Consider the following 11,636-nt stretch of genomic DNA (forward strand, 5'->3'; position numbering starts at 1 on the left):
TTAAATTTTATTTAACATCTAGAAGGTTTTACCTTAGTAACTGAAAAGCTGATGTGTATTCCTCAGATTCCCAAACATTTCGTTCCAAACATGCAGAATGCAGCTCTCTGATCTGAATAAAATATACATATTTCAATTTCCATTTACTGGTTCCAGGAAGAAAACAGGTGGTGGACAGGCAACCATCTAAACATACATAAACAATATTCTGAAATATCTGCTAAGGTACATCTACTTTCCAAGTACTGATACACTGATCACACCACATACAACATTTTTTTATAATGTAATTTTTAAATTCAGCCACATTCAATATTCAATTAGCCAGTGACAGTTTCCTGTGATCTGTTCCTAGTCTTAGTGATGCAACGCTGAAGGCCATACTGAGAAAAAGGTTTATACAAACTGTTAGCCACATAATATGTGGCTTGTGACTGGAAAGGCATCCTGCATCTTTTACAAAGAACTACTGTCACAAAAGGAAATATTGTCAGCCTAGCTATCTGGAATTTTGTAAATAATTATATGCTATTTCTGAATATTAATATGATTTATATAGAAGTGTGACACAGGGAGAGACTACCAGCACAGCTGTCTGGAATTTTGTAAATGTTTACATGTCAGTTGTGAATGTCAACATGATTCATATGCTTGTGTTATGTCATGTGTATATCAAACTGCTGGTACAGAAGTGTGTGTCAGAAGGGTTTATACAGTACTGAACTTAAAGATGTACCCACAGTGTACCCTACTGGAAAAGAACAAAAATGTATATAAACTATTGTAACTGTGTAAATGTATATGTTTTAACAGTGGGAAAATGCATATAAGACAGTTAATTTGCAAAACTTCAGAAAATTGAAATTAAATTATTTTATAACTGTACCATAAAAGAGACGTCAACTTTCAGTTTCAGTGCAACAAGAGATAATATCTAGAACTAGATGTTTTTGTATTGTTTTTAGATGTGGAGGAATGTAAATTGTTTTACAACTTCCACCATTTACCTTAGATGTAAGAGAAGTCCTTGTTTATGTATTTTCACAGAGAGATGCTAAATGCTACCAGCTGCAGTGGGGGTTTTCACCTGGCATAGTCAGATGACAAGAAGTGATGTCCTGCTGCAAGTATCCCAGCAGCAATATTCTGAGATATTAATTTAAGAACTCTCAGAGAGAGAGTGCATTTTGTATTTTGTCTTTGACCCGATAGCACCAGCTGGAAACCCACTCACATCTGTCTTGCCTTGCTCTGTAAAGTTAACTAAGGTATGGCAAATTCTCTTAGATTCAGACAGGAATATGGTGAAGTACAGCTTAGATGTTTTCCGTATTTATTTGATCTGTCCTGCAATGTTGTTTTAAATGTTTCCTGTGATTCTGAGCTCTGAAGTAACTGTGATTGTTTACTGAGTATTTTCTTGTTCTTTTATTATTAACTATATTTAAACCTTAAAACTGTGGCTGGTCTGTCTAGGGATATTTAATCTCTTGGCGTACTTGCATATCTATTTGGTGACACTGTGCAGGCCACTCCTAATAGCCTTGCTCTTGGTCAAACTACCATTTGAATTTATAGTGACATTACACAGTAAGATTGGACATCCTTTGCTAAGGGCCTTAAAGTAGCTGATAAGTAGTGGCTGGTGGCAGTGAAAACTACCTTACAGTCTGGACAAAAGAGGGCATATAGCTAGTAAACCTGTGCCAGCCTTTCCCAGGTGTGTGTGTGTATAAATAAAATCTCAGAGTGTGTGAGTGTTAGTGTGTGTCAGCTACTTGGGCAGGGACATAAAGAACTGGCTGGACAGAGAGGGTGCTGGAGGTCATGGCCTGGGCACTCAGCTGATATCTCAACCCATAGCTGTGCCAGTGGGGAGTCTTACTGGCGATCTGGAGAAAGAGGGAGAAACCAGCCCCAGACTGACTGCGGTCTCTGTGTGCTCTTAAGGGAAACTGCACTTAATTGTGCATGTACTTGTCTTCCCAGTGTGTACATCCCCCAGTGTTGCCAGTGGTGAGGATTGAGGCTCCTTGATTATTGGGACAGTGCAGCATCGTCACAACTACCTAAGGTGTTCTGTCTCAGTTTGGGTCTATGGACACACTAACATGGACTTCCACATTGACATCACTAAGGATAAAGTTCAGTGAACTTCTCAGTGATGTCAAGTAGTGAAAATTAAATTGTACAAAAGACTTCAATGTAAATATAGTGCCTTAAAACAGGTACAAATAGGACAAAAATGGAAGAATATTTGGAAAGCACTATATGCAGTGCTGTATAAGGTAGTACCAAAACTGAGATGGAATAATTTGATAATGCAAGCACAGCACAAAACTTCAATTCAAATGCAATAAAAAGTTATGTCTAAATTAATAAAGAAGTTATGTTTTACCATAACTTTCCATCTGTGTTGTCGATCTTCATCAGTCCTCGACAGATGGTTTGGTTCTGAACCTCGGAACCGACTCGGCCGTATACTTCAGCTAGCACCCTCCAAACACTCAAGCCAGGCACTACCCATAATACTCCTCTCAGAAATTACGTCAGATCGAGTTTGCCAAAGAAAAAAGCAGTCAGACGTAAAGAAATTATGGTTAAACGCTAGAGACACAGTAACAGAGGCCACATGCGAGTCCTTAAAAGGAAGCTAGCTAAGAACTAACTTGGTCTACTAAGAGTCACAGGATGGGGGAAGGAGGGTGGGGATGTCAAGGATTGGTGAAGATCGACAACACAGATGGAACGTTATGGTAAGACATACCTTCTTTATCTGATGTGGTTAATCTTCACACAATCCTTGACAGTAAGACAGAGTCCCCAGCTACTTTAGTCTCGGGAGGACTCACGGAAGAATATTCCTAAGCACCATAGAGTCAAAGGATGCTCGTCCCCTTGACACATGATCCAATCTGTAATGAGTGATAAAGGTATGATGAGAAGACCATGTGACTGCTGCACAGATGTCGTCTAAAGATGCTCTGGCATGAAAAACTGCAGACATTGCCACTACTTTTGTAGAATGGGGATTGAACTGGTTTTGGAAGTTGGAGCCCTTTAGAATGATAAATGAAAGTGATGCAATCTCTAAGCCATTTAGCCAGGTAACCTTTGAAACTAGATTACCTAGATGGAAAGAAGAGAATGCCACAAATAGCTGGTTTGATTTTCTGAAATCTTTAGTCTTGTGAAGATAAAAATGTAGTGGTCTGTGCACGTCAAGTAAATGGAGAGCATATTTTCCCTTGTTAGAAAAATTTGGGAAATAAAACTGGCAATTGTAGTGTCTGATTAATGTTGGTTTCGGAAACAACTTTGAGTAAGAGGGGTGGATTTGTTTGAAGAGCAACTCTATCTCTGTGAAATTTAAGTAGGGAGGTTTGTAAGATAGAGCGTGAAGCTCAGATACTATTCTTGCAGAAGTTTAATTCACAAGCTGCTGATGGTTCAAAGGGTGGGGGTCATAGTAAGGGCCTGAAGAACTACAGTTAGATCCCAAGGGGGAGCATGTTATTTAAATAGAGGTCTTAGCATTAGGAAACCTTTTAAGAATGCTTTACAAAAAGTTTGTGTGACATTAGAGAAGCACTATCCAGTCCTATATGAAAATTTGATATCGCTGCTAGGTGATCTTTAAATGTTGATGCAGAGGAGCCAGATTGGTAAAGTGCAGCTAGAAAATCTAAAACTTTATGAATGGGACTGGAATAAAGGTCTAGTCCCTTATCAATAGCCCATCTAGCAAAATTTTCCCATTTACTTTGATATAGTTTCCTAGTAGAAGATTTGTGATAATCAACAATAATTCATCGGACAGGGGAAGAAAGAGAAGGAAGCCTGGCAATCATGGGAATTGGAGAAGCCACGCACTGAGCTTGAGACGTTGGAGATTCAGATGTACCATGCCCTCTGGGTGAGACAGCAGATCTGGAGCTGGGTCCAGAATCCATGGTTTCCAAATTAAATGACGCCAAATAAAGGGAAACCAAACTTGTTGAGGCCAGAAAGAGGCAATGAGAATTATTGAATTTTCCGTCATTTTGGCTTTCTTTAGAAACTGCGATATGAGGAGAGTTGGGGAAAGGCATAGAGCAGACCAGGGGGACAGTCACGGAGAAGAGAGGCTCTGGGTGACTACCCCTGAGGGGGGATTAGGACAAAGTAACTTCTGCACTTGTTGTTTAGAGGACAGGCAAAAAGATCACAGCAAGGTTGGCCGCAGTGGCAAAAAAATCCTGTTCGCCACTGTTGGATTGAGAGACCACCTGTGAGGCAAGAGAATAGTTCTGCTCAATTTGTCTGCTATCATGCTGGAGCTTCCCAGAATGTGCTTTGCTGTGAAAAAGCAGTTGGAAGCAATCTCCCAATTGCCAAACTCTGAGTGCCTCTTGACACAATGGGTAAGATTTGGTTCTCCCTTGTTTGTTTATATACCAGACTACTGGCATGTTGTCCATCTGAATTGCTACTGTCCCTTATGGAAGGACATCTTAGAATGATTGCAACACTAACAGCACTGCCGTCATCTCTAGAACACTTATGTGCAAGTTGGCCTCCAGTTAGAGCCACGTGCCTTGGACTGTTCTTCCCAGATAATGTCCCCAGACACTATCTGGGAAGCATCCATGCTCGCTATGGCTCGGGGCTGGGGAAGAATGAATGGCTGGCCCAAGAGAATCTGACTGGAGTGCAGCCACCACATGAGGTCCTGTTTGCAGCGACTGGTAATCAGAATTAGATGAGACACTGGTTGGTGTATCAGAGACCATTGGGAAGCTAGTAACTATTACAATATCCGCAATGTGATACCTTGCCAAGGGAACAAGAGTGACTGATACTGCCATAGAGCCTAATGCTTGAAGAATTAATTTTGCTGGGACCCTGTTTTTCCGCAGAATTTGCCTGATTTGGGATCTGATGCCTTGTAGTCTTTCTAGAAGGAAAGATGTAACTCCCGAAACAGTATCTAAATGGGCTTCGTTGAAATCCAGTTGTCGAGAGGGATGAAGTCTGGATTTTTTGAAATTTATTGTGATGCCTAGAGATGTGCAAAGATGTATGGTGTAATCTCTTACCCATTCTAACCGATGCCTAATTGTAGCAGTGAGGAGCCAGTCGTCAAGATATGGAATTACTCGAAATCCTTGAGGTCTTAGATGAGCTGCTTCCACTGCCAGGCATTTGGTGAACACCCTGGGGGCTGTGATGAGTCCAAAGGGGAGTGTTCTGAATTGGAAATGACTGGCTCCTAGCTGGAAGTGCAGAAACCTCCTGGAGCTCTTTTCCATTTTTATGTGGTAATAAGCGTTTTGGAGGTCTACAGAGCACATTCACTCATCTTTTTCCAAAAATGAAAGTATCGACTGAGCTGAGACCATTTGGAATTTGGTTTGCTCTACTGCCTTGTTGAACTGGCTGAGATCCAAGATGGGTCTCCAGTCCCCTGTTTTCTTGGGCACTAAAAAGAATGTTGAGTAAAAAACAGATCCTGTTTGGTCTGGTGGGACTTTATGGATGACTCTTTTGTCAAGCAGTCTTTGAAATTCTAGTACTGCTGCTTCCCTGTGACTGGGTGCTACATCCGGGAGTTTTAACTGGGATTTTGGGGATAGTGATAGAGGGATTTTGTAACCTCTGGATGTTATTCCCTGCACCCATTTGTCCATAGTTAATATTTGCCAGGCAGATTGGTGGAGAGAAATTCGTCCCCCTACTGCCTCCAGAGGAGGCCAACTGGGCTCCCGTTCAGGGGTGCCGTTAGGAAGTACAAAGAAGGATTCTCTGGATCCCTGCTTTTGCGGTCCATTTCTGCCTCTGGGGTGGTATCATCCCATTGCTTCCCCCTCTGCCCCGGGTGTAGTCTTTGCCTCGTGAATCTTGGAAAGGCCCTTTGGATTTTTTTAAACCATAGTCTCCCACTTCTCTGGTTCTTAGAGTACGGCCTCTCAGGAGTGGAGAAACATACGCCTATGGCAAAAGGGTCTTGCCATTCTTTTCACATCTGGATAAGGTGTCTTTTACCTTGAAACCAACTAGGGCATATCCATCAAATAAGCATTGACGAATGACGCTTTAAATGGCTCCGCAAAGTTGCACAAGCTCATCCAGGAGTGTCTTCTGATGATTTGCCTGAACCCTTTGCCCTAGTTGCCCCTTCAGCTGTGTGAGCATTGAGTCTCATGGATGAGTTAGAAATTGCATCAAAGGTTCCTAGCTGAGAGGTAATTTTGTATCGAACCTCTTTAACCACTGCTCTGGAGAGGGTATCTGAGAGCTCTTTGATAAGATCACTCTGTGATCTGGTAAAGTGCGTCATAACACAGCGAAGGTCATTGAAACAAACGTGCTTCAGAAATCTTCCCAAATCTATCCATAGTCCTAGACTACTTGTTAGGAGGATGGATAGTCAGACTTTCCTCAAAAAGTTCCTTCTTGGTGGCCGCCGCTATCACCATCATGTCAACGGGAATCTCTTTGGACCAATGTAGTTCATCCTTAGGGGCTGATAAGAACAGGTTTCTTGGGGATTGGCAATATGGTGTCAGCAGGTGGAGAGATCCAAGAAGTAGAGGGCTGGGCCGAAAAAGCTGCCAGGTACGCTGATTCCTCTGAGGAAGGCTGGGTGGAGTTACAGCCACCCCTCTGTTTCAGGATTTCTAGGATGTCCTCGAAGGAATCATCATCATGGGGTGACCTGGGGGGAACCTTTCCCTTTATCAAAATCAGTATCTTCAGTGAAAGACTCCTCTGGGGAGTCTAAAGTGCTTTCTCTTGGCAATTTCTCTTCGCAGGGACTTCCTCGGGGGGGGGGGGTGATCCAGGGAAGTATCTAAAGAGGAAACCACTGAAGTGGGTGCAACCTGGGACTTTTGTGCCCTCTGTCTTAGGGATGAGGCTGATGGTAGCTCAGGTTGAAAATATGCAGAACTGAAATAGACTCCGTGGGAACCGGGGTCACACCCCGCACCGAATAGGCAGCCTCCGGAACAGAAGCCTGGGTCGATGCTACAAAGGCTGAGGCACCGAGGGACATGGACAACTTCAAAGCAGCAGAAAAAAAATCCATGCACCTTGGAACTGACCAGAGAGTCCTGACCCCGGGAGGCCTTCAGTGCAGAAAGCTTGGAGGAATTCAACGCAATTCTAGGAACTGGAGAATAGGATGCTACCGGATGAGAGACAGTCAATGCCGGGAGAGTCAGAAACAAGGCCTCCAAAGACTCGGCAAGAGTTGGAGGAGGAGGACATGGGGGTGTCACAGATTGGCTGGTTCCGGCGCTGGTGTGGCTAGGAACCGGGAAGAATCCCCTCGCTATCAGAAGCTGATCCACCAGTCTCATAATATTGGCCTCTGAGAGACTCTTAGTAGATCGAACCAAGGCAGTGGAAGAAGATTATAGGGGTCTCACTTCCATAAAGGACTTGGTGGCCTGTCTTTAAAAGGGTCAATAGAAGGTGAGTAAATTGTTCTAATTGCTTCGGTACTGATGAATCAGTGGGTAATGAAGAAGTAGCTGTCGGCTCCAAGACAAATTTCGTTTTGGTTTCAGATAAAACTTCCAGTGCCGATGAACTCTTCCATACAGAGGTTGATTTAGGCATTTTTCTTGATGGTTCTGAGAACCTTGGAACTGAAGAAGGTCTTTTCTTTGAAGTAGAAGATAAGGAGGATGAAGAAGTGCTAGCTTCAGTCCTGGACTCAGAAATGGCCTTGTCAAATCCGGATTTGAGGAATCCCCTCAAAATAAGTTTGTTCTCCCTTTCAGTCAAGGTATGGGTTGAAAACCCGTGACAGATACAGCAGTCTTCTTGGAGATGAATCTTCCCCAGACAATAAACACACACGGTATGCTCGTCAGAGTTGGGTATCTTGCCCTCACACGTCTGACACCTTTTAAAGCCAGAGATGCCTTTAGAAGATTTAGGAGGGGGAAAGTTGTTGTTGTTCAGCCATAATGACACAGTGAACACTGTCATGCAATCATGCAAGAAGAAAGGAAAAAGATAAAAGAAAAAGATACAGATAAGATTTTTTTTTAAGTCGATAAGGAAAGAGGATACCAATGATGGTAATTAGAAATACCTAAAAAGGTAAGGGAAAAAGAATGTACTAAGTCTACCAACTGTAGAAGGGAAATAGAGAAGGAAGAATATACTCAAGCTAAGCTACAAGAGGAGTGGGTAGGTAAAAAGGGGGAGTAACAGAAGATATAAAGCAGATTTTTTTAAGGGAAAAAGAGAGTTTAAACAACAACAGACTTATTAAATATAGCCAAGGCTTGAGAGAGGAACAAACGCGTCTGGTCTGCGAAACGGCAAATGAGATCTGGGGTAATTTCTGAGAGGAGCATTATGGGTAGTGTCCGGCACGAGAGTTTGGAGGGCACGAGCTGAAGTGTACTGCTGAGTCAGTTCTGAGGTTCAGAACCAAACCCACTGTCAAGGACTGAGTGAAGATTGACATCATCAGATGAAATGGTTATTACTGCTGAAAGTGCCAAAGAGGAATTATGCACATGACTGGACCGGGCTAAGGTGAGGAGGTACACATCTGACAGCATAAAGATATGTCCCATGACTTATGCACACTGCTACAGAGGTAGTGCACAGACTCCCTTGTCCAGTAATACAACATTCTTCTTTGTAAGTCACACTAAACTTATTCTCAAGGCTAGTGGGATCACTTGCATGCAATTATCCACTCAGTACATTTAAAGATTATTTTCCTTTTTTTTTTGTCTTCTAATTCATTCTTAGTCATATATCATGCATGAAAAACATAAAACACCTACATGCTCATACCACTCACCTGCTTACCCAGTGGAAACTTAGGAAGGGAAGTAGTTAAAGCATGAAGACATCTCAGAACTGGAATATAATTCTCATGGTAATTATGAAGATGTCGAAGAAGCGTTTTGATTTCTTTCTAATAAAAAAGAAAGAAACAGACTTTCTTAACACTGCTGTTAGTCACTGGCTAGTCAGCTGAGAGGGTCATCCTGACAGCTAAGTAATTCACATAACCTCTACATCACATTGGGATTAACAATACCAGGGAGCCTGTCACTTTATCCGCAAAAAGTAAACTTCTTGAGCCACACATCTTAAATGAGAAACTTCTGAGGAATGAACAATCTCATTGCATTTTCCAGAATAAAATGCATGCTTTAGAATAATAAATATTAGTGGTGGTTTGCACAGTACAGTTACTTTCCACTTTCATCCAACATAAGTTCTGCTGAAATAAATAGACCACCAAAATAAACATTTCTTCCCTATTTGTATCATGTAATTCTCATTCATACAAAACAAAAGCACAGGAAAAGAATGATCAGACTTCTTATTTAAAATAAGTGCTTTCATTTTTGTTCAGTAAAACAACTTCTTCAGATTAAATCAATCATTTAATTATAGTAAAATGTATATCATATGCACAAACTTAAACTATTAAAACAACTGTCAGTATGGCATGAAAATTTATATGCAACAGTACTTCCAAGTGCGGTAAGAAAGGTACAACTCCACAATCATAACTTTAAATGAAAATGCAGGCAGGAAGGGAAGTCAATGACGTAGGAGAGAGGATCAAATAATTAAAAGAGCAGGCGAGAGAGAAAATGGGACACAAAACATTGTATAGGAACAAACAGTGGGACTTGCGGCATAACAGAGTACTGAGGAACAAACAGTGGTGACTTGCTGCATAACAGAGTACTGCTACTTTTCAGTACAAGGAATCAGAGGAGGATGGGAGAGGTTCAAGATGTGATACAGGAGGGGAAGGATGGACATTGCTTGTGGCACAGAAACGTGACAGTGACAAAAAGGCTTGTGTTATGGAAGCAGCAGTGTACAAGTTGCTTAAGATCATTGAGGGAGTTGTGCTCTTCATATGGGATGCCATCAACTGCAAAGTCAAAGAGGAGGAAAAGGAGGGCAAATATCACCCGCGAGAAAGTGGCAAGGAAGTGTCAAGAGTTAAAACCCATGTTTAAGGGCCCTGACGGCTGAAGTACAGGAATAGGGGTGCTGATGGATCAATCCACTGCATCAGCTACAGGGGAAGGAAATGACCTGGGAGACAGAAAGGAGTGAGGGAAGCAGGAAGATAAAAAAAAAGGCTGTAATCATGAGAAATCTGAATTTGCTAACAGACTAGAAAGCTGAATTTGCTAACGACAGACTGGAAACGCGCAAGCTCTGAGGTACAAAGGAAGTGTAAGGTGACTGAAATACTAATCCACAAGGAATTGAATTAACTGATAAGACCCTTTACCAGAAAGGAAAGAATTTTGGATGTAGTCCTAAACAATGCAGAAGTTGTCAGGAAAAACTGTTGGGATATTACTCTATCATGTTAGTATGTCTTATTTAACCGACAGTGAAGGTTTAGGTCTTTAGCCAGGTATTTGTCAAACCAATTACTCTGTGAAGGATAGGGAGGTCAAGCAGATTCAGGTTTTTCATGGTTCAATAGGATAGCACAGATCACAATAAAAGAGTCTGTAAAAGGACAAAGTACAAGGGGAGGGTTGCCAAGCTGACTTGATAACTGAGGGTCTCAAGGCCACTAACCATTTTAATAAGGAATCTCTGTAGTATCTCAAGTTGAATAATACTTTTTGAGAGATATGGTCAAAAGGGAAATTATATTCAATAGTGGGGTCTGATAACAGAAGAGTAGAGGGTAATTAAAACTTCTTTGAATTTAGAGAAGATGCATTTGGAACTAGATTAGCAAGAATGAACAGTAGAGGGTAATTAAAACATCTTTGGATTTAGAGGAGATGCATTTGGAACTAGGTGAGCTAAAGAGAGGGAGAAAAAGAAGAATTGCTAAAATATTACAGAGACATGATGGTAAAAAAAATTAAGGAATTTCCAACAAAAGCACCTAGATCCCTTACAACAGTGTCTCATGGGAGAAACAGAACCCAGAAGTAATGAGCTTAACTCTGCCCTATCCAGATAAGGCCATACACTGAGTAATGAGATGGGTTTTGCACGCCATACAATGATAGGGAAATTGGGGTGCGTGATGGAGTTCACAAGAAATCCACAAGGAGGCTGTGTGAGATGGAAAAGAAAAGATATTACTAATTATTACAAAATCAAGCTTTTCACTCACATTCAAACAGGTGGGATACAGGCACACAAACATCAAATTACAGAAATTTAAGAGAGTCATACTAAATGGAGGACAGGATATGGTCAGAAGAATGATTCTCTGTACCTACTAAAATAATTCCTCAGAGAGAAAGGGTCGTGGACTCTTGGAATGGGTGGTGGAGGTGACGGAAAGCTATGGAAGCATTTAAGATGGTGTGGAACAGATGAAGAAAGGAAGAGAGGAGGAGGGTGAAAGTGAGGCCGAATTTTAAACTTGACATGTTTTCTTCTGTAATCAAATGACAGTAATGTAATCTCTCTCTCATACTAAGCTTCTTTTTCTGACTGCTTATCTAAGTAACCATGAGCTGAACAGATTCAAACCCAGCAGTTTTGCCATCCATCATCTTCACGGTATGTAACACTGCCTCCTGTTATGGTCACATACATTTCTGTGTTTCCAGATCACTCTCGCACTCACACATGCTCTCTCTCTCTCACACACGCTCTCTGAACAAAACCCC

The 11,636-nt window shown here is 41.6% G+C and overlaps 1 protein-coding gene across 1 annotated transcript in view; it reads right to left on the bottom strand.

Annotated features, from left to right (window-relative positions):
- ORC3 (origin recognition complex subunit 3) overlaps positions 1-11,636 on the bottom strand; it is a 1,128,136-nt gene that overhangs the window by 451,249 nt on the left and 665,251 nt on the right. The window contains exons 12-13 of the mRNA XM_044069085.1: positions 8,813-8,929; positions 33-112 (exon numbers count right to left, since the gene is read on the bottom strand). Of these exons, the coding sequence (XP_043925020.1) occupies positions 33-112; positions 8,813-8,929 (197 nt within the window). The remainder of the gene's footprint in view (positions 1-32; positions 113-8,812; positions 8,930-11,636) is intronic.

The sequence above is a fragment of the Protopterus annectens genome, chromosome 1.part0 (assembly GCF_019279795.1).
Source record: "Protopterus annectens isolate FY-2018-M chromosome 1.part0, PAN1.0, whole genome shotgun sequence".
NCBI classification, from domain to species: domain Eukaryota; kingdom Metazoa; phylum Chordata; order Ceratodontiformes; family Protopteridae; genus Protopterus; species Protopterus annectens.